Source organism: Cavia porcellus, unplaced genomic scaffold (genome assembly GCF_034190915.1).
Source record: "Cavia porcellus strain 051 isolate PalLab524CR breed Dunkin Hartley unplaced genomic scaffold, mCavPor4.1 scaffold_26, whole genome shotgun sequence".
Classification (NCBI taxonomy): domain Eukaryota; kingdom Metazoa; phylum Chordata; class Mammalia; order Rodentia; family Caviidae; genus Cavia; species Cavia porcellus.
Window position 1 is genome coordinate 27522457 of NW_026947509.1, and position 24104 is coordinate 27546560.

General features: G+C 41.5%; 2 protein-coding genes across 6 annotated transcripts in view; both read right to left on the reverse strand.

Moving 5' to 3' along the window:
- The window catches only part of Farp2 (FERM, ARH/RhoGEF and pleckstrin domain protein 2), a 126817-nt gene extending 117112 nt beyond the window's left edge, over window positions 1-9705 (reverse strand). For 2 of the 3 annotated variants that reach the window (XM_063236963.1, XM_063236962.1), the window contains exon 1: window positions 9585-9704. The gene's annotated coding sequence lies outside the window, so the exon portion shown is untranslated. Of the gene's footprint in view, window positions 1-9584 lie in introns of all 3 variants that reach the window. The other variant, XR_010043420.1, reaches the window with a different exon arrangement.
- Window positions 9706-12405: 2700 nt separating this feature from the next.
- Window positions 12406-24104, reverse strand: part of Septin2 (septin 2) — a 41303-nt gene continuing 29604 nt past the window's right edge. For 2 of the 3 annotated variants that reach the window (XM_013157362.3, XM_005005677.4), the window contains exons 8-13: window positions 22087-22188; window positions 21557-21702; window positions 19893-19976; window positions 17551-17608; window positions 15777-15879; window positions 12406-14292 (exon numbers count right to left, since the gene is read on the reverse strand). In XM_013157362.3, coding sequence (XP_013012816.1) covers window positions 15778-15879; window positions 17551-17608; window positions 19893-19976; window positions 21557-21702; window positions 22087-22188 — 492 coding nt within the window. In that variant the 3' untranslated portion in view covers window positions 12406-14292; window position 15777. Of the gene's footprint in view, window positions 14293-15760; window positions 15880-17550; window positions 17609-19892; window positions 19977-21556; window positions 21703-22086; window positions 22189-24104 lie in introns of all 3 variants that reach the window. The other variant, XM_003474558.5, reaches the window with a different exon arrangement.

The window sequence follows — 24104 nt, forward strand, 5'->3', positions numbered from 1 at the left end:
AACTAATGAAAGTGGTTACTATCCATAGGGGAGGAAGGAAAAGGAGTAGAGAAGACAATATTGGGAAATGAATTCTAAAACATCACGTTTAACACATTCCCACCTCTTGAACCACCAGAGATACATGCATGACTGACTGTCCAAAGCCACTTCATGAGGCAGTCATGCATGTAACCACCAGCAGTTCAGAGACGCTGGTAACAAAATATATGAATTATGGCCATCATGAATGTGTTAACAGTTTTGAATTGGGAACTTTGTAAATGTTTTTACATATTTAAAAAGCAAAGTTAACCAGTAAATTTAAAAAGTCCTAAAATCCATCGGAAATAAAACATATGGTTCTGTGTATTAAGACAACAGCAAATGTACAAGTGGCTTTAAAACCCAGTAACTTGCCTGGTACAGTAGTGCACAACTGTAATTCCTACTTGGGAGACTGAGGAAGGAGGATCACAGCTTTGAGGCCTGCATGATCAATTTAATTCGACTCTGTTTCGAAATAAAAGCGTGCGATGTGGCTCAGAGACTGCTTGCCTAGCATGCACAAGCTCCTAGATTCAACCCAGTACCACAAATAAAATGAAAAACACCCAATAATGTCACTACAGATTGCCAGTAAAGTATCTCCTAAGGAATAAAAGTTTTATCACGAAATGCAAACTGTGGCACATTTCTTACACAAATGACCAATTTCTTCAATAAATGGGAGGGGGACAGGTGAAGGAATACAAACTGTTAAGAGATATTATCTGTCAATTATTAGGTGGCCCTTATTTGAATCCTGAAATCAAGTATTTATGGACCAATGAGTAAAATTTGATTATTACTACTGAACACTGATGATAGATATAGGTAACAGTGATATATTTAGGTGACATTGTTAATGTTTTTAGCTGTTTCAGTGATAATATGGGGATATGAACAAAGAATAAGTCCCTATCCCTTACAGATCCACACCAATGTAGTTAAATGGGACGAAAGGGAATACCTAGCAGTTACTTTAAAATAATCCCATGAGGAAGAGTGGAGGGAGTACAGGGGAAAAGACTGCCAATAAGTTGATCAAAGCTGGATGCATGGGCTTTGATATATTCTTATAGTTTTGTGAATGTTTGGAATTTTCTGTAAGTTAAAACTAGCAACAACCTGATGTGGTCAGAAACTAAAAGAACCCTTTGGCTAGGTCACAGCTGACAGTGGGAGAGGCTCCTACTTGGTGAATGCTGGCCCAGTCCACATCTTCCATAGGAAACCACAGCACTGAGAACAAACCCACTTGCTGAAGGCCATAGACCCATCTAATGGAGAGGCAAGACTAGTATGCTGTATCTTGGCTCCAGTTCAACAATCTATAATGGAAATCCTTCAATTCAAACAAAACAAACTTTTGATTTAAAAAACCATATACCCATTCATTATGGAGTCATTCCTTTGTCACTTCTATTGTACTTCAGTTACTGTATTTTCCACTAAAATTCTCACTTGATTCTTGGTATCTCGTTTTTGCCAAAACCCATCTATGTTTCCATTTGTTTAAAAAATAGCTGAAATATTCTAATAATAGTTCTTTAAGGTGTCTTATTTTTTCATTATAGCCTTAGTTAAGATTCCAGAAACAGCTTGAACCATCTCCCCTCATTAGTACTACATATTGAAACCAGGGAATGCCGATCAATCTGTCTGTATTTTGACACAGGGTCTTGCTATGTAGCTCAAGTTGGCCTTCAAACTTGTGCATCTCCCACCTCAGCTTCCCAGTTAGATAGGACTACAGGTGTGGACCACCATGTTCAGCAAAATAATAGCCCTTTATCATCTCTTTTTGGTAGGTCAGAAGCTGGGGTGCAGTGTGTTCACTAGGGTTCTCTAGTCAGAGTCTTAGTCTTAAGTCAAGGCATCAGCTGTTCTCAGGTCTTTCCTGGACTCTGCGAGAGCAGGCACTTTCAGGCTCATGGGCTCTTTAGGTACAGGACTGAGGTTTCTACTCATTGGCTGTCAGCTGTTGATCACTCTCAGCTTCTCCAGGGCATCTGTATTCCATGGCTTATGTCTGTCTTCCAAGACAGGAGGAGCGCTTTGAAGGCTTCTCATGTTTCCAGTGCCTTTTTTATTCCCATCTGCTACCAACTGTAGACAGATTCTTCCTTTTAAGGGACTCAGGTAATTATATGAACCCATCTGGATAATCCAGGCCAGTCTCACAATTTCAGGTTAGCTGGTGAGTTACATCTGCAAAGTGGTAAATGTCATATAGCATAACATAGCCCAGAATAGATACTAGAGAAAATATCACGGAGGACACTCTGACTGAACACAGTCTCTGTCAGATCAACCCAACTTTTATCACACTAGCTTCAGCCTGTTTCTGGTATTGTGCTGTTGGTCAGTGTGGGTCTTGTTTAAATCCTGTGGTGGTACTTTTGCTGAGCAGGCACTGACCTGGTCAGGCCACCCTCCTGATCAGCCTTCTGCAGGATGTGGTCATGGTCACCTTTACAATATTCCTCAGAAACAACCTTGCATATGCCCCACTTATCCAGGGGCAGCTGGCTATCTAACCCTTAGCTAGGTTCTCAGTCTTTAACAAGATGGTCAAGGTCAGAACTGCACAAGCACAGCATAGTGTACTGAGCCCCAACATCTGTCAACAATTTTAAGGGACTTATCCAAGCTCCCCTAGCTCTTAACTTTCCTGCTATACTTTCCAGTGTCCTAGGGTTTCTTTTTCAGTCCCCCAGTCAAAAACCTGGGGTTTTAATTACCCTGCTATGCCATATACTCTGCATATTGCCTAGGCTGGAGCTACTGGAGGGAAGAGGATTTAAAACAGTAACTGCCATAGGAATCACTGGAGGTAGAGAGGAGAGGAGAAAAAACAGTAGCTTTCTTGCACTCTTTACTGAAGTCCAAACTAAAAGGCTTCCCTGAAGCTCTCCTGGTTTATACATGGTGTCCATTTCTAGGCTTGTACATCCTGAGTCTGGACCAAGGGAAGCTGGAGAAAACACAGAAAGCTAACAGCTGGCAAAGTGGTGCTTCCCACTCTGGACTATTACCCTGACTTACTCTTTCTTTGGCAGAATTCACCACAGCCACTCTCTGCACATGTGCAGGAGTTACAGGTGGTCAGCAAAGGTGCAGTGGGGAGTGTACTTTGTCCACCTCCTGGACAAAGCTCTCCATTCTTGCATTTTAAAACATGTTCATGCTGATTAGCTCCAAGAGAAAAAAGAGGTCTAGTTTTTATTTACTTCTTTCCATTTTTCTATACTTTTCAAATTGCCTTCAGTTGATGAGTATGTTACTTTTCAAATCAGAAGGTTTCCTAAAGTTGCCTGTAATACTGCTGGCTTTAAGTCCTGAGTACGGCTATCCAGGTGATGCCACTGCTCATCTTACAGAGAAAGCAAACTACTTGCTCTCTTCCAAGTGTTGTATTTATTCTTTCTAAAATGGTTCGATTAAAACATGCAACACTCCCTGGGACTGATTTCATATTCTGACATTGGGCTTCTTCCCAAATATTCCTTTTATTAAATCCAAGCCCACCAGCTACTAGAAGATGCAGAGTTTTTGCCCTTGCTTCACACCTTCCTAGGTGATCTGTAGTCAAGTGTAGAGCCAGAAAACTGCACCCACCAACATGGCTCAAATATAAAGCTAATGTGGTTCATGCTTCTGTCTCTCTCACACAGAATCCTTCCATCTTCGAGAAAGGCCCTAAGCAAAGTGTCTCTATCATCATTTGTTCCTGTAAAATTTACCAAAGGTAATAAATTAGGACTGCTGCCTCTTTCCACTGTGTGCAGCTTTGCCTTTGTCCCTCTCCCATGTATGCCATGTAGACTGGCAGCATTTTGGGGATCTGGTTAAGGGACACTGTGGCAGAAGCATATTTATGTTCTCTGCAGTTGCTTCTTTACACACTAAGTGATTATACCCATCTCTGCCTGCTGAGACTCCTTGGATACTACTATCATATCCAGGATCACCTCAGAGCATTGTGACACAGGAACAGGATCAAGGATCCTGAGGCAACACAAGTGGGTTGAGACCATATGGCATGGGAACAGCGCGGGCAATGGAAAAAAAGGTTGAAATATAAGGAACCATAACTTGTTTGAGAAATTTACATCATATATGTTAAACCGCAGGCAGTTTACATAACTCTCTGGAGTCAAAACAGAAGTCCTTGCCTGTCAGGAGAAAGTCATGCTGCACTACAATTATAAATATGTCTCAAATTGTTTTCTTTTTTCCTGAATGGAATTGTGCTCTTTTGGCCACACATATACTAAAATTGGAATGTGCAAAATCGAATTAATCAGAACTAAGGGGAAAGGGAAACAGGTGGAGGGAATGGGGAGGGAAGTGAGGTAAATAGTAGAAAAAATTAGAATGAGTTATGTACATGTACCAATTCTTCAAAATGAATATAATCACTATGTCCTGCAAACAGGTACTAATAATAATAAAAAAAAAAACCTGAAAGAACAAACTTAAAAATTTTTAAAAAACTGCTTTTCTAGGAAACAAATCTGAGCAATACTAGAAACAGCAAGTATGTCTGTATGTGAAATCATCCTACACACAATAATAAAAATTTAGCAAATAGGACAGAAGAATCAATGAGTTCTACTATTACTATCATATGAAAAGGTGACTGAAAATGCACAGCTAAGTATATCAGGTAATTAATTAGAGAAGTATGTCAAGTAACTAATGTATTATTTTTCTCAACTTATATTTACATTATTGGTCATTTTTTCACATTTGTACTTATTTTTAAATGCTTACTTTGTAAATTAAGTTTTTATCTGTGTATTCTTTTTTTTGTTTACCTTGAGGTAGGGTGTTGGCTGGACTCAAACTTGTGGGCTCAGGGCTTAGCCTACCAAGCAAGCAGGACTACAGTTGAGCACCATTACCACCACATACGGCTATGTATTCTTTTCCTTAAACAGTCCCTGTTCCAGAGCTAGGAATGTAGCTCAGCAGCACAGTACCTGTCTGGCAAGTACAAAGCCCTGAGTTCAATTCCCAGTACCAAAAAAACAAAAATAAACAAACAAACAAAAAATAGAGTCTCCCTTACGCCTAAACTGTACAGTATATGCTTTAGGTCCCATAAAATATAATTAATGCATTCAAACATTTGAGCACAAGTCTAAACACTTAGGAACACAGGAGTTTCTAAAAGGTAAAATTCCTCCTAGTATGGTGGGTCAAGACAAAGAGGACAGTATGTTAAATAGTATGGTCAGTTGCCTAGAGGAAATAAAGTGAGGATAACAAAGGAACCTGGGAGGTAACAGGGTAGAGAGGAGGCTTCACCAAAAGGACTGCAATCAAGCCCTCCAAAACATTCTAATACACGTGACCACCACTGTTAGGAGGCCCAGGTCAAGTACATACATTCTCATTTATTGCTCACAATACCTTGTGCAGTTGGCATCATGCCCACCCTATAGATCAGGAACTTAAGCCCAAAGAGACTGGCAGTTTACTTAGCTTTCAGGTGGCCTCAACCCCACCCTGATTACATGGCATGCACAGGGCACACAGAGAAGCTAACCCAGAAAATGAGATGACTGAGGAAGCAGCTAGCACCATTTGTCCACTGCAGTCATAGAACAAAGGAAAAGGAAGGGGTCATTGCTAGCCTGTCCTGCAGTAGCTTCTCACGCACAAGAGTGGGTCTGGGCCTTAAAGGATACAGGAAACCAGTAGGCCAACGGGCACAACAGTGGAAAAGGTGAGTGTGGCAGGGTCCCAAGACAGCTGAAGGGAGGAGGCCTGCGTTTAGGCTGTGAGGACCTCAGTAGGCCACTGGCTGGAACCAAATCAAAGCAGGTTTGCAAGTGGGCTGTGACATGACCTAACATTCTGGGAAACAATCAGGAAGAGATGGGATGGGGAGCAAAGAGATGAGATGAAACAAGGTTCACCACTGTACCCCACAGCATGATAGTGCCATTCTACTTTGGAATTTACTTCTGTACTAGGGACTGAACCCACGGCCACTGCACTGAGCTACATCTCCAACCCTTCTTTAATTTTTTTTTATCTTTGAGACAGTCTCGGTGCTTAAATAGCCTAGCCTAGACTGGGTCTGAACTTGTGATCCTCCCACCTCAGCCACCCAGAGCATATCCGGCTGCTTAAGAGTTTCAAAATGGCAATAATCTAATATAGCATAGATGCACTTGTATCACTGTAACTTTCCTCTTGATCCTGTTCACATACGTATTTTTTACAATACCGTAATTGCTGTGTAACGCAACATCTTTTAGTTTAAGGCATATTTTAAAGTATGTATTCATGGATCAAAATGGTTCAAATTTTAATTGGAGGGAAGAATAGGAGTGAGCTAGTCTCTAAGCATGTTTACCTTATGGACATAACATGGTTTTCTTCTCAGATTGTTTTCTTTTTTTTTTTTTTTTTTTTTATTTAAGAGGAAAAAGAGAAAAACACAAAACAAACCAAAGCGGTGTAAGGGTACACGTAATACAGAACTACAAAACAAAACAAAACAAAACAAAAAAAACAAAACAAACAACCAAAAAAACACATAACAGTAAGAAATCACCTGTTAGTATATTACATATTATCATCTTGAAAATAGTTCCTCAAATCACAGTATCAAAGAATACAAGGTGGACATTCAAACAGGTAGACTGCAAACAGCTGTGTTCAATGATCCAAAAACATTGATACAGTCAGCTATTTAACACCCCTAAACACACTTGCTGTTATATCCGTTAGAGCTCTTTTTCTTTTTCTTTTTTTTTTTCCCTCTCTTTTTTACAACAAAATTCACACACTTTAGATTTCATTACTCCTTAGTGCTTATTACTTTTTTTGGGGGGGGGGGAAGAATACAGTCAAATATGGCAAAACAAAGCTGTCAGTCAATACCAAGGATAAACATAGCACATGGTGTAGAACAGAGTACAAGTTTATCAACAATGGTTATCAACGTTGTCCCTTGTTTCCTTAAAAAGAATTGTCTATCTCATTAGATATTATAAAGTTGGACAAAACAGTAGAGAACAAGACCAATAAAACTTAGGCATTGTAAACATTACAGGACTTCCAAAGAAGACAATAGTCAAACCAGAATGGGTATCTTAGTTCAGATTGTTTTCAAAAGCAAGATTCCAAAATCAGAATCTTTATCACACACTGTTAGTTACTCTTTAAAAAAACTATACCAAAGTTACCACCAACATGAATTCCCCAGAAAACCATGAGATGCTGGACTTTTATCATACTACATCCTGTGGCATCCTCGACTTTTCAACTTCCACTACCAAGGTAAGGCCAAATCCCAACACTGACAAATGTACTACAGTGAAATGACTCTATATATCCTCGTCTCTACATCTAATACTACTGTGTGAACAAAGTTCACAGTAACTGAGTAAAAGGGAAATCTGGCAAGCTAACAAGAAAATGGGTGATGGAAAAATATGAAAGAACTGAAAGAATAAGCAGCAATAAAAGAAATCTGTTACTGTCTGAATACATATGATGTGTTGATGTGACTAAAGCAGGTGTGTCTGCAAAGCAAGGAGGAAACTCAATTCCTTGGAGCCGGGGATTTCACGGCTTGCAAGGAATTACCTATTCATTAGTCTTTGCTTTGCCAGTGTAGCTCACATCATTTCCTCCAAACAGATAGCTCTGCTTAATTATTACCTAATTCACTTTCTTTCTTTTTTTTTTTTTTTGTCTTTTTCATTTTTATTGGTACCGGGGATCGAACTCACCACCGCCTGCTTGCAAGGCAGGTACTTATGCCGCTGAGCTAAATCCCCAGCCCCATCCTAATTCACTTTCAACAGCCTTTTCAATTTTTTTAAAGCAGTACAAAGGACTGAACCTATGGAGCACTGAGATATCTCCTCAGCTCTTTCCATTTATTTACTTTTTGAATTTGGAGAGAGTCTTGCTAAATTCCCAGGCTAGCCTCAAACTTGTATTCTTTCTACCTCAATCAACTGTTTTTGTAAATTAGGATGGCGTTCCACAATCTGCTCAGATGATTCTACTTGTCAATAATAATCATTATTGTTTACTAGAAACTTACTGGGAATCTTAACACCCCCAAGCCAGGGCTAGAGATCAAACCCAGTGCCTCACACATGTGAGGACAAATGTTCTAGCACTGAACAACACTCCAGCCCCAAAAGCTTTTAAAAAATGATTTTTGTAGTCATAATATCCCTAAGAGGTAAGTAAATGTTAAGCTCATTTTGTAGATAAGGAACCAAATGCAGGTATAAAAGAATATACCTTATACCAACTTCTTTCTTGGAAAGGGAATTAATAAGAGGAACATGGAAATCTACTAAGGACTGACAGCTGTTCTTCAGGCAAATGACAGTTCTGCAGTTCAGAACAGTGCATCATCAGCAGCTGCATAATAACCATCTGCCTGAAGCAAGGGCAGAGGCAAGGCAGAGGCTGTAACTAGCTTTGCAAATACCCCAAAGTGTCACCCTAAACCAGCAAGTCAACTTCTCTGAGCCTTCTTTTCTTGTAATTTAAAATGCTCTGGGTAACCAGGCCATATCTACTTTGAAGACTTTAGAAACGACTAACAGGAATTATAAAGTGCTACACAAACTTTTTTTTGATGTCCAGGAACTCACACGACCTGTATTTGCCCCATAGGTATAGTTTCACCATGCTGTCTTACTTCAAAGATCCCTTTCTTTCACATCGTCTCAATAACGCTGTCTACAACTTGCTTATCAAATATTTCCAGTTGTCCACTCCCCCCAAAAAACCTCATGGATACAAAATAAATTTAGAGAAAACCCTCTTTTGAAGATTTAGCCCTGGAATTTAACTCTTTCCATTCCTTCTCAATCCTATGTATTGAAATTATTTCATTCTTCATAGCCATTTCTGGACATCAGAAGCTGCCGCCGCCTGTGTAAGTGGAACGATGTTCATAATCCAGGTTTGTAATATACTGGGCCAAGTTTTGGTCCCCAATTTTCATGGTTTTCCCTCAGCAGGTTTCCCACTGGCCTGAAACAATTTCTAGACCTGAGTGGAATAAAAACATCAACAGCTACCACTAGATTCCCACCACGAAGATAAAACTAAAGGAAAAGATGTGAGACGTGCACGCCAAGGAGAGGCTTAACACTTGCCCTTCGGACTTCCACCTGTGGCTCCTGGCCCGGCTTCCAGGGCTTCCGCGGTCAGCTAGCTGGCTGTCCACGCGGGACGCCTCGGGCCTCGCCCTCCGCGGCCAGTGCACCGTCCCCGCGGGACGCTCCGGGCCCCACCCTCGGCGGGCAAGGCAGGGTCCATGCGGGACGCCCGGGGCACCGCCCTTTGCGGGCAATTGAAGGATCCATGCCTTCCGCGGCTGACTCCCCACAGACTGGCGTCCTTCTGCCGAAACCGCTGAGGAGCTGTGCGCCTCGCGAAGGCCGCAGGCCCCGGCGTGGCCTTTCTCCGCTGGCCCGCGACCCCAACCTCCGCTGCCCGCCCGCGCTGCGACGCCCAGGACGACCTGCGGTCCGCATCCGCGCGCCCCGCACCCGCTGTGACCTTACCCTGCCAGTCGGGCCTGCGCCGCCGCCAGCACAACGCTCTCGACCTCTCGCCGCCGCCCGCTCGCTACTGCCCGCCGGCCTCCCACCCCCGCGCCGCGCGCCCGACGCGACCCCGCCCCCGCCGCGGACGCACTGTTGATTGGCCTGCGGTGCACTGGGGCGGGGCCTCCCCTTGTGATTGGTGAGCAGAGGCAAAGAGAAAGGAGGGAGGGCGACGGCAAAGTCAAGGCAAATCTGTGCAGTGACTGGGTTTGGCGGGCGGGACTTCGACTCTCCGAGCCACTGAGCAGGGTGGGAAGAAAACTGTTCCCTGGGCGGGGCCTAGGCTCACTAGGCGGGGCCTCTCTCGCCTGGTGGACTTGGTGGGACAGGCGATCGTTCGCTGGGCGTGGCCTCCGCTCACCTGGCGGACTTTGCCAGATGGGCAGAGAACTTCCTTGGGCCCAGGCTCGGTTACCCATGTACTGGGCCTGATGGGCAAGGCCTGGACTCGAGGGGAAGTCGCTTCAGTACCCAGTGGCTCTACGCCCTCACAGCTGGTCTGCCTAAAACCCGCACCCATCGCTTGCCTTCTGGGTATAGCCAGACCGTGATCCACCAGCACCGGGAACCATTGCAAGGTCACAAGAGAGTGCTATAGCGAAGACAATGCGGAGCTGCGAGGCCTGAGATGCCGCCCTGCACCCAAGGAGTCTCCACGGTCCCAATCCGGCCTCGGTGTCCCCACTGAGAAAGGCAGCGTGAGACCAGATCTGGGGCCTTGGACGCCTATGACGCCGTGGCACAGTGACCTCTTCCTTGAGTTTACTGCCCACCAAGCCGGCTCTAATACCGCTGCCCCAACAGGGCTGTTGAGCTAAATCAGTAGCTGCCTACATATGTCCTCAAGCAGACTCCTCTTACAATGCTTGGACCTCGCGAGGAGGCCTAACCATCTGCCACCACGACAAGGCGGGAGGACGCCTTATCCACGGTGGAGGTGGACTTGGGGATGCCCACAGAGACCAGGCTCAACCCTGCGGAGAGGTCTTCAGTTTACCACCGCTAGAGGCTTTTCCTCTAACTAATCCATTGATAAGAACCCCAGCTTTGACGACAACCATCCCATGGCTTGAGCCTGTGGGCTGTACTCGCTGCAGAGGGTAGACCCTAGAGTGCCACACTCGCCCAGGGGCAGGGGCCTTGTAAGGTCTGTGCTGGTGCTGCCCTGCCAAGGTAGTGGTAGGTATAACATTCATTGCGGAGCGCACCCTTGAGGGGGAAGGAGCCCAGCAGAACAGCATGAATAAGGGCCACATAGAACTAAATGGCAAATCCGCACTACTCAGGGTGCAGAGCCTAGGAAACACTGACCACAGTTAGAAGGCCAGGAGTTCTGCCAGGCCTGTAGAGGTCAGTACAGTCCTGCGCAGATAGCCAGAGGCCTGGGATGCAGGCATGGAGCCAAAGTAGGATAGCATCTAGGTTTTAAGTTTCCTTTGATAAAGCTGTAAAGCTCTCCAACCTCACCTGAAAAACATGGAAAATAACTAGATACAGTACACTCATTCAGTTATCAGAATTTTTTTTTTGGTACCGGGAATCGAACTCACGATCTCACGCTTGCCAAGCAGGTGCTTATGCTGCTAAGTCCCCAGCCCATTTGCTCATTTATTTATATTTGCAATTATTTTATTGTTGCTACACTTTCTAATCTGTGAACATTTATCACTCAACTCATTGGTGTTAATTTTTACCAGGTGGGTCTCAGAACCTTCCTCATAAGTTGGAACACCAAAAACAATTCCAGTCTTAATTTTCTTTTGGCTGAGTTAAGCAGGCCTGATATAACTGATACAAATCATTCTTTCTGATTTCATGCCCAGATTCTGTTGGGTCTTTTTGTTTCCCAGAGACCACATTCTTTCAAAGAAACAGTAATACAAAATGGCAAATAGGTAAATGGAAAATTGTTCAGGATCTCTGGCTATTAGGGATGTAAATTAAAACACCATTAAGATTCCATCTTATTCCAGAAAGATTTTCTATCATCAAGACTCAAGTCAGGCCTGGTGCACACCTATAATGCTGGCACTTGGGAAGTTGAGGCATGAGGATCAGAGGCCAACTTGGGCTGCATAGTGAGTTCAAGGCCAATTTGAGTTACATAGGAAGAACTTGTCTTTGGAAAAAAAAAAAAAGTCAAACAACAAATGCTGGCAATGTTGCAGAGGGAAAAAGGAGTATTTCATTGATGGTAGGAAGATGTTTGTACAACCACTATGGAAATCAGTATGGAGATGCCTCAAAACACTAAAACTAGAAATTCCATTCCGCCCAGCTATTCCTTTTCTGGAGTGTTTTTGAAAATTTTTAAGGACACCATATTACAGTGATACATATACACCCATGTTTGGCAGCACAACTCAGAATAGCTAAATCTTGGAAGTGGCATACAAACCCAAAAACAGAAGAACAGACAAAGAAAATGTGGTATTTATACACAATGGAATATTACTAGGAAAATGGATGTAGCTTGAGATTATACTGCTAAAATAAATCAGACACAAAGGTTAAATATCAGATGATTCCTTTTATATATGAGAAACCCAAAGTATAAGTAAAGAGCAAAATAAAACCTAATAGGAAATAGGGAGGTAGTCTTTCTGCAAATTGGAAGAGGATCTAGAGATAGAGGAGGAGATCAGGAGGAGGGGAGAAGGGGATGTAAAAAGGATTAAGGTTTTATATGAACATGTATCAATTCCCAATAGTGAATATTCATTATGTATCACAAACATATACTAATCAAAAAGTAAAACAAAAAACAAAACTACTAAAATAGTATCTAAGCAATAGTTCTTTATTGAGTAAAAAGATTAGTTTAAATGGATACAAAATTGCTGTGTAGAGTGTTTTAAAAATACATTTCTATGGATAGAGATTTTTAGTAAAACAGTTAGCAAAAGTGTACGTTTAGGCTTGGATAGCAAAACAAAGAGAATTTAGAAGTGTGACCAGGTATCTCTCCTAGCCCCCAATGCTATAGACATACACTGGGCTTAAAATGATACCTTGAGTTTTTTTTGTTGATGTTGTTGTTTTTACAGCTTTTTAAAGCAGTTAATACCTGTCAAATAACTGACTTTAGATGGGACTACTCTAAAGTCAAGGGACACTTTTCTCTGTAGAAACCTCACACAATGAGCTTAACCATACAGCACTTGGCTCTTCACAACCCTCAAAGCCCTTTTTGACCATCTCACTATTTTTGGTTGAAATGAAATGAAACTCCCAAATTCCTGTGTCTCAACACAAATCAACCCTCTTCTTCAGCACAATTCCTGTTGCAATAAAATAAAATGCCAAACCAGGACAACTGGTATATTCTTCACTCTTCCATTCCTTTCGGTGGTCTATTTTCAAAAGGTTAGGCGAAATGGCGAACAGATGACTTCAGGGTATCCCACCAGCAGACAAAGAGGGAAAGGTGGGGCCTAGGCCACAGTGTAGAGAAGACAAACAGGTGCAGTTTTGACTGTGGGAATCTGGCTACCACCCTATGGCCCAGATCGGAATTGCCTTTCACTATATATGATACATGGAGAAATCTCTCTTATGCAAAATGAGGGAATGACAGGGGCTAAAAAATTATACAATCTACACACAAAAAATAAGATCACTGCTCTTTTCATTTCAATAGAAAATTAAAAAAAAATAAGAAAAGAATATGGGGACATTCAAATCAGAAAACCTGTCAGGTATCTGGGCTTCAGGGAGCTAAGGCATTCTGGCAGGACCACTCAGGAAGCAGTCTGGGAGTGCAGGTTTGTCAAAAGTATTCCAATTACCACTTCTGAGAAGGTCTTTCACACCTGCAGTTACAGAAAATACATTAAAGTGCAGCATAAAATATAAAAAGGTTGGTTTCTTTAAAAATTATTTCTTAGTTGTGTGAAAATAATATACTGACAGTCAATTCTGTAAAAAATCATTGCAACATGAAACTGGAGCTCACAGCTGCTTTGGTTTTCTCTGTAGCACAACATAACCAGTAACCGTGAAAAGTATGATAAAAAGTGCTTGTGGTGAGTTTTCTTCAAGGTTTAACATCAGAATATATCCCTAGAACACCATGTTTAAAAAGTTACTGATGTATAAGTATGTCTTATTAGAAATTCTACTCTGTTCTATTTGATGAAAGACAAATGTGCACAGGAATTCATGGTAATGAACTGCAGCAATGAAAGGTTCAGGTGTTGTACAGAAAGAAAATCAAGAAAGGTAACAGATTCCACATAGTATAACCTAGTAATCAAATGGCCTGGGACCAAGTCTACACAGTCTTCTGTCAGAGGTACATGTCCATCACACAGAAACAACGTGGTTAAACCTGGATGGTCTAGTTACAAATCAGGAAGCTACATCAAAGAAATTTAATATTCACTATATTGCTGACTGACTCTCAGAAATCAATTCTAGCATTAGTGGTTAGTTAAAACAGAAAACAAAAATAAGTTCATCTCACGAAATATAAAGTATAACATAGCAATGAACTGCAAATGTTAAAAGAACTTCATACAAAAAAAGAAAACACATCAAAAATTTAAAAAATTGAATTCTTAGGCACAGATACTATATATGTGAACAGGCTTCCTTCCAAGAATCTCATGAAAATCTGTAGCTTAACACTCAATTGGAATGTGTTCTTTTCATTCAGGAGTGCTACCTAGAAAAATAAGACATAAGTCACTTATGAGGTAGCTAGAAATTAGAAGCACTATGAAACTGTAAAGTATACAGAAATAAATATTAACTTTACATATCTAAAGTAAAACCTTTGTAATTCCTTAAAGAAATGGTGGGCTGGGGAGTTAGAGCATACATAAGTGCCTGCCTTGCAAGAACATAGTCATGAGTTTGATCCCCGGTACCCCTCCCCAAAAAAGAGTAATAAAATAAAATAATGGTAAGATCAGAAACAATGAGCAAGCACTTATCATATGAGCACTGCTCATATGAGTCCACCACTACTAAGCAGTCCTCATTTCACTCCACCCAGTGGCAGGAGCCACACTTGGTGATGCAGAGCAACTTCTTGATTCAAGGGCTCTGTCTCCATCACCCACTGGATGACTACAGGCTAAGCATTTTAAACTCCTGCAGCAGCACTGACTTCCTTATTGGTCAGTGTGAACTAAGCACCCACCCTTCCAGACTTTTCTTAGATTCCCATGTGATAAAGGAAAGGCACCAACTTGAGAACCAGGTGGGGTTAAACAGATCCGCCCCTTACACTGACCCCAGTAAGCTTCTAAGGGCAGAGGCTCTGTGTCGGTGATCAATGCTCTAGATGCCCTGGATCTACAGATCCTTCCTGAATCACCTATCCATCTTTCATGGACTCCTTGCTTTCTGTCTCACTCACCCTGCCATCTGTGCCACTCAAGCTCAGGTCACTTCCCTACTATCCCAATCCCTCTGGTGCTTCCAGAACAAGGTTCTTAAAACTGCATGGAGGCCGTCTGCCTAAGTTCCTTGCTTCCTCCCAGATCATGGCCACCATGACCCCTTAGTCACACATCATTGTTCACTGCTTTCCTCTAGGAGGTGATGGGAGTAGCACATTTGACAGCTCCACATACTTGCCTTTCTAGTCTACAGTCCCTGGTGTCTACAGTTTCTGACAGGTCAGCAATCTATGAGACTCATTCATTGGAGCAGAGAACTGGAGGTCACCAACGTGACCCTCACCTGTCTGGCATTAACCTCCATGGTGTCATTTTTGATGGGCACAAGTTGTTCTAATTCTAATCTTTTATTTTCTATCAAGAGATATTTTCATGAGCAACAAATTTCCAATTTTATCACTAAGTAGTTTCTTCTTATACAAGTCCATATTTATAAGCTTTTTCTAGAAAACATGGAAAGTCTTTACTAGACAGTGGCAGTTGAGAAGTGATTTCTGTTTTTTAGGAGCAATCTTTTCTCAGTTAATGATAGTAACGTGGTTAACAATAGAGTTTCCAAGTACCAAAGACTGGTAAGACTTCAGGAGGAGCCAAAATGGGATCCCTGAGTAACAGCTGCTCATTTTCCAGGCTGGTGGACATCATGGTCAATCTCAAAGACTTGCTAGTCTGCACACATCACTTCCCACATGATGCCTGGAGCCCCAATGACTGTCTCTGACTTACGTGTTAATGCACACACCTCACACATGGTGCCCAAGAGCTCCACTGTCACCATCACCACCCTGCATCTGCAACTGCATCTGTGCCTGCATCCTTGCGATCATCTCTTGCATGCGGCGGAGCTGAAAATACAGTGCACATTGGGCACATTACCGGTATTTAGTTTGTTGTCCCTGAACATTATTTAAGGATGTTCTTGGAAACATTAAATTTTAGATTCTATGCTTTTTAATGCATGACATGTTAAGATACAAGGAATTCTTACAGATCAATAAAAACATCAACAACTGAATAGAAAACCAGGTACATGATAAAAATATGTAAGTCAAATAAGACACAAATTATTAAATAACCAAAAGTAATAAAGAAAAATGAGAAAATGAGATTTTTTAAAGCCAAAAGATGGGAAAGACACTTGAGTTTACCTAGTGGGTAACAGGAAGCGAATGGGAATGATTCAGCTTTTCTGGAGGGCAATGAGGTAACTATGAAAATAGTCAATGCTGATGCATCTTTATCCTTACCAACTTTTATCATCATGGCTTATGTGTGTTCAAGGAGGCCACTAGGAAAGTATTAGTAAATATTTACCCAAATTTTTTGCAGGTATCTGGGCATGGTGATACACACCTATAATCTTAGCCCTTAGGAGGTTAAGGCAGGATGAGATTGAGGTGGCCTAGGCTACATCATGAGTTCAAAGCCACACGCTGAACCACAGAGAGATCTTGTCTTTAAAAATAAACAAAAAAAGCCTTCAGCTAATCTTTTTCCTTTGGTATCAGGGATTGAACTCATGACCTTATGCTTGCCAGGCAGGCACTTGTGCCACTGAGCTAAATCCCCGGACCTCTTCAACTAATCATGTGGCTATGGTTTTAGCATTTAAATATTAGATACACAGTGAGTTAATCGAGTTAATCCCTGAGGCCACATCACTAATGGAAGATCTGCACTTCTAGGTCCTTTGACAGGTCTGGGTGCTCTTGATCCACACTGCTTGTCTCCTAGATGGCTGTCTGTGTGACCATGTTCTTGAGGGTTTTTGTAACATGCAAAGCAAGCCTTGTCCCTATGTTTCCCATGCTTATTTCTTAAAACAGAATTAGTGAAAGGAAAAAAAAAAATTTCAGCAATCACACACAATTTCTGTTGGAAATGTCATAAATGTACTAAATCTAGAAATTTAGAGGAGTATGAGCCTTAACTGAAGTTGTAGCACCTACAGTGTCATATGTCTACTGTAATTTTTTGTTTGTTTTTTAAGACAGAGTTTCACTATGTAGTCTGGAAAGAGCATGAACTCACATGGCCCCAGATGGCCTATGATTCATGATCTACCTCAGTTACTGAGTACATTACAACTGTGTACCACCAACTGTGGACTACTATAATCTTTAAAAAAAAAATAGTTTCAGTAGTTTTCTAATGTCTATCCCCATATAAACCCTACATATTTCATCTCAGATTTTTGGTAATGGCTGCAACTGGCAGTTTCACTCAATTTTTCAACCTCTTATTAATTTGTGTATGAGGCAAACGATCAGTAACATTACTAAAGTCTCTTTCCAAGTTTTTTTTAGCAAAATTGCCACTGGAAGTTAAATGATGAGGTAATATATGTAAACCATGTATATTATTGCATATGATTATCTATAGTGAGAATGAGTTAAGGAAGAAATTTAAGGAATTACTGAATTAAATTAAGAAAAAAAAATCACATGCTACATACAAACTGTTTTTGGATGTAAGTTAATCAGCTCTAGTCAAAAGAATAGTACTTTGATACTTACCTCCGCTTCCTTTTCCAGCAGGATCTGATCTTTATTCATATCCTCATTTTCTACTTTCCTAAGAGTAGGAAGAAACTATAATTAAAATACTGCAACAAATATTGTGGGCTTTGATTATAGATAACTAGAGGAAAATATTTATTTTAGAATTCTGAAAAGCATCTTTTTAAATTACAATTTTTATTTTTCAACTAAAGACAAGAGGACAGATAAAAATAAAATGAAGTAAATTTTTTTTTAAAAAGTGGAATGAAGGAAACGGAATGAAGAAAAAGGACAAATGCCACCAATAGCAAAGTCAGGAGACTTCTTGTATTCTGACTCTAGGACAGTACTTCTTTTGTTACTTCCTCTGGGACTGCACACTAAATGGTTCCCTGGAGCAGTGGGCCTGGGCAAGTGAGGAGCCCAGTCCCGCAGACAAAGAGGGCTCCCAATGCACCCCAGACCATGATGCAAAGCAGGCAATTCCAGGCAGACTGCTCCTTGCTTACTTGCGTAGTTCTTAATGTCTAGTTTTCAAGTTAACACAGTAAATGCACACAGAGACTGAACCTAGATCCTCTGCTACTGAGCTGAGCTACACCCTCAGCTCCTTTTTATTTATTTTGAGATAGCATCTCACTGTGTTACTCAGGCAAGCCTTGAATTTCTGTTCTCTGGTTTTGTTTTTGGACTCAAACTCGTGGTGATCCTTTTGCTTTTGCCTCCTGAGTGCTGGGTGTATACCACGATGCCCAACTAGACTCAAATTTATAATCTTCCTTCCTTTAGCTGAGATTAAAAGCATGTATCACTGTGCCTGGCAAATTAGACTTTAATATGTACCTCAGTCATATCCACAGATCTACTGAAATTACTAAAAACTTGGATACTTTAAATAATTACTATAGTATAATGAACATATGCCACTTATTTGTTCATTAACTTCTACTCAGAAATGGAATTTTTTCAGATATAGACCGGGTCACAAAATACAGATCTCATATAAAAATATAATATGGACTGGGATTTAGCTCAGCGGCATAAACACCTGCCTTGCAAGCAGGCAGTCATGAGTTCGATCCCTGGTACTGATTAAAAAAAAAAAATAGATTATGAAAATGGTACATGTCTACAATGCCAATATTTAGGAGGCCGAGGCAGGAGGATTTCTACAAATTCAAGGCCAACGTAGGCTACATAATGAGTTCAACACCAATCTGAACTACTTAGTTGAATAATGGTCTCCCTCTTTTTATATGTATAAGAAAAGGTGGAGAGGATGGTGTTATGAATTTGCAGAGCTGCTATTCTGATGATACCCACACCCTTATCCAGGGAGTTGTGGTTCTTAATGGCAAACATGTCTGTCACTTAGACAGAGGGAAGTTTTTGGAGATGTTTCAATACAAGCCTCTGGCCTTCTTATAAGTACAGTTGTTCCATAATGTGCACAAGAAATGTGTACTTCATAAAGCTATTTTTCCTGTGCACATTATAGAACAACTGTTTTTTTGTATTTGTTTTTTTTTTTTTTTTTTTTTGCTTTTTGAGACAAGGTCTCACTCTACTGTTCAGGACTGCGTTGAGCTTACTTTATAGCCCAGTCTGCGCTGGGATTATAGGCATGCACAACCACACCTGGCGGAACAATTGTTTTAAGGCTACAAAAATAAGATTTCAAAATTAGCAACTTTCTTTCTATCAGTATTTGAGTAGGAAGATAGCTTTTTTGTTTCAGTTTTTTTGGTACTGGGAATCAAACTAAGGACAGCTTGACCGACACTGTGCCACTGAGCTATATTGCTGCCCCTTTGGGGTTTTCTTGAGCAAGGTCTTAGGCTAGCCTCAAACTCAAAGTGATTTTTCGGCCTCAGCCTCCCAAGTCCTGGGAATACAGGTGAGCCCCACTGTGACTGGCTAGGAAGCCCATTTTAAAAGAAGCTACTTGGTGGCCAAGAAGGCTGAACTGAAGCCAAAGTGTGGTGGTATATCCTTGGACTTCCAGTACACTGGAAGGCTGAAGCAAGACTGTGAGTTCGAGGCCACCCCAGGCTACACAGTGAGTTCAAGGCCCCCGAGCTACACAGCAAGGCAGTGCCTGAAAAAATCAAACCTATACAAACAAAAACTTGGATAGAATAGTATATGCCTGTAATCCTAGCACTCTAGAAGTCAAGGCAGAAAAATGACAGGTATGAGGGCGACAAGCTACACAGACACCTTTTCTACCAACAAAAAATGTAAAAAATAGTAATAATAATAATAATAATAAAAAAGGTTGAGCCGGACATGCAGAGGAAAGGGAGAACTTAAGTTTCAGGTAATATAATACTGAAGAGTGGAGATAGTGTAACAACCTGCCACCTCTCTTAAGCCTCTCAGAACGGAAGTTTTCATAGTGAAGGTCCTGAGTCACTTCCTGTAGATCTTGCATGTGGGTACTGAAAGAGAAAAGGAAAGCACTGAAATGGCTGCATGCCTGTGGATTTTCCCAGGAAAACACAATTATACAGAACACATGGCAGTACACTAAACCTTCCCTAGTACTAAGGAAACTGCACATGGAAGTTGCCAGAACGTTGTTAGAACATCAGGATAAAGGAGGCTGGCTACGGTAACACTTGGTGTGAGGTAGTGGTGAACATCTTCCTTGTCACCACACCAAATGAAAAGTCGGGGTGCATCCTCCTCACTGGACCTTTGCTACAGCACTGCCAGTCCCTGCATGAGGTCACCGCCACTGGGAGGAGATTTGTACAGAGGGGTGAACAGACGGTTAGGTAAACAAGGTCTATACTATACCATACTTCTCAAAGATCTTATGGGAAATATACAGTTCAAATCTTCATGACTTAAGCTTGTAATTTACATACTTATCTTACATCACAAAGAGTTGACTGGCTTAAGCTATGGACAAGACCACGAGGTGAAGCCCAGGAATGCTAAATTAAAGCTTCTCTTTAACTTACCAAACAATTATGGCTGATGTTTTGTCCAGAATTTCCAAGAACTTATTCAGAGGAGCAAACACTATGGCACATTCCTGTGGACTGTTTCTTTTGGGACAGTGTGGATGTGAATATCTTATTTCCATTCACTAAGAACTGCTTATTGGTGGCATATATAGCAATTTTTAGCTAATTAAAATATTACTTTAAATTGTAAATCTCTTATGGGACTTTTCTCATTGAGGAAGTATACTTTATGCAGAACCAGAAGACAGGAGATTGAAAGCTCCAAGAATAAGTAGTAAGAAAACACAGATGTGATAAGCTGGCAGCACACACCTGTAACGGCAGCACTTGGGAGGCTGAAGCAGAAGGATCATTGCGAGTTCAAGACCAGTCTGAGCTACAAAGTGAGCTTAAGGCCAACCTGAACTGCATAGCAAGACCCTTTCTTAAAAAGACAAATAAAAACACTGCAGCATGAACAACAACAAAAAAGGAAATGTGAAGTACCCTGATTTCAACAGTACATGCAGGAGACACATGCTGAAGTATCATACTGTCACCCACAAATGTGTACCCAAGTATATTAAGCAATATGCTTTCCTTTAGCCTCTTCTTTTTTTCCAACAGAACCACTGGAGTAAGGCTTTATTTCAACAGATCCCATGTTTCAGCACAGGGGTAAGAGGAAGCCACCCCATACTAACCCCTGGCTTTCTTTGAAAGTAACAGCCATGCATGTATGTTGTTACATGTGAAATTCATTTTACAAGGAAGGTTATTTTGGTAGCCAAGCTTGTAATGTTGCTAAAAATGCAAAGAAATCTCAGGGTCCTTGGTTGGGGGAGGGTGTTTGGTTTTCCTCTGGCATAAAATCTGAGACAGTAAGGAACAAAAAGAACATGTGCTGAGCTACAGGCCACAGGAGGAAGAGGCTAGCTCAGCAGAATCCCAGGCTAGCCACACAGCACTGGCCACTACCGGCAGTATGAAGGTGTTACAGATGTGCCCTGAACATGATAACTACGTACACCCACAGCTCGGCCATAGGTAGAACACTAATGTCTTACATAAGCATCGTTCTTAGCTTCAGAAAATCATTATGTTCTGGGTTCTCCACCTCCACAACACCCCATGGATAGAGGCGACCTCTGACCTTCTTGCCTTTGGCTTCAATCAACTGGTTGGATCCAACCACAGAGAATGGGATACTGGCCTAGAAAGAGACACAAGGGCAGATGTACTCCATGCATGGAATTCCAATGTTCATGACAAATACAAGGACTAGCACAGTTTTGGGCCACTGCTATCAATTATAAATTTTAGCTGACAGCTAAGGGCACACATCCTTTACATTCAAGTATCAGATACTTTCCACATGGAAACATGAAACAAATTACACCTGGGCTAACTTTTCCAGGCCTTCAGTGAAAGCTGTCTAAATATATTTGAAGTAAAGTTACTATGGGCTGACCCTACCGAGACAATCTCTCATAGGTTAAGCCTCTAGAAGCTGGCTCTTTCCCAAATCTTTTCTCCACAGTGCATGCACAGTCAACAGTGAAAAGGAGGTATTCATATCACCATAGCCAGTTATCACCTTGAGAAGCCTAGTCTGCTCTTTAAAGTCTTCATCTTCATCTGATTCTGCATCAGGTAAGTGATAGATTTTGATGTTATGTTCTTCAATTTCATCCAGAATCTAAAAGAAATGACAAAACCAAGATCAAATTTTAGTAAACTGAATATTATTTTAGGCAAGTCCAACTCATTAGAAATACCAAAATTGTACAATTGGTAGTACAGAATCAAATTGATTCAAGTTACTTTCAAATGACTTTATAACTGCTACAAAGGTATTTATTCTTGAATTTTGAGTTTTTCTGTCCATAATATTAGCAGTAACACATCACCACCTTCAACATGCAAAGCAGTAAGCAACTATGGCTCATGGTCTCAGCACAACAGCCTCACTAAAAAGCATCCCACAATCAGCCTCAAGATGAAGCAGGACCAGAAAAGACACAGGAGAAATCCCTAGGGAACTGACGGAAAGAGAAAAAACCCAAACAGCAGAATCCACTACAAAGAACACCTTGGAGGGAAGAGACGCATTTTGGGAACAAGAAATCCAGAAGGTGGACTCTCAGACATCTAGCTGAATATGAGAACAAGTGGAGTTCTGGATCACCAAGTGAGGGACCTACGGCTCCTAACTTACAGGCAGCAAGCAACCAGCAATGAAGTGAGTCAATCAAATCCATCAACCAGGCCTAGAGAGGAGGAAAAACTGGGCTGGAGCATCACTAAGCAGTTATTTATTAGCTAATGATTTAACTCAGCTTCAGCAGCCACTGAAGCCTGTAGGTCTGCCTGCTCTCTCTAGGACCTGTGCCATGCCAGGAAGGGCTGAGGCAAAGAATGAGGGATCACCCTGGCCTCTACTCTGCACTGTACTGGCTCTTTGATCACAAAGATAAAAGTCCTGCTGGGTCTTGCATGACCAAACAGCTGTCTTTCCTAACTCAGGATTCCAAAAACTCTATAAATCCTTCCTGAATAGGTGGAAATATTTTATCTTTGGGAGATATGAGCAATAAGCATAATCTCATTCTGTCCTTATCTCACGGTGTTCTTGGTCTACTATTTATCCCCACTGATCCCACATCTACGCTGGTCTCATAGAGACAAGGCTCAGTGAGGTAGAGGTGAGACACAAGAAATACCTATGAATGTCCCCACAAGGCTCCTGGTGTTGAGGGGTTTGGTGCTAACGGGCTTTGGGGAAGGGATACATCATGACAGCTCCTGAATTCATCAATGATCAATCCATTGATGTTATCATAATTTGATACCATTACAGGGATGTGATGGCAACAGGAATGTAATGGTTCATGTTCAGATGGCCCCCCTCCCAAGCCTCACGCAATCATAGACACAATTAAAAATCTAAAATCATAGACACAATTAAAAATCTAATGTTTGTGACTGGTTTGTTGTCTAGTGCTCCGATTGGTGATATAAGTGTTACAATTGCCCAGGGGTGAAGCATACAATGTAACAGCAGAAAGAAGGTGTGTCTTTCTTTTGCTCAGTTTGTGCTTTGCTGCAGGGGTAGCCATGAACCACTGCCACTCAGCCATGTCATTTTGCCCTGGAGCCCAAGTGAGTGTGAACTAAAACCTCCAACCTGTAAGAAATAAATCTTCCCTTCCCTAACTTTGGGTGTCAGGTATTTTGTCTCAGCAACAAGAGAGAAAAGTAACTAAGACAAAGAGGTACAGCATACTTGAAGGAAGTGGACACTGGGGACTAGATCTGGTCCCTGGCTCCTTCCATGGCTCTGATTCTTCTTTCTCTCTCCCATCCCCTTCCCATTCTCCTTGTCTCTTGCACATGCACATGGGTGCGCTCACACGCAAGCACACATGTGCTCTCTGTCTCCATCTCCTGGCTGCCATAAGTTGAGCAGCTTCTCTGCGACATGCTTCATGTTTCAGCAAATACATAAAAAATGTTCAACATCACTGGTCATTTGAGAGATGCAAATTACAACAACACCGAGATTCCACCTCACCCTAGAAAAAACAGCTATCAAGAAATCAATCAGTAACAAAT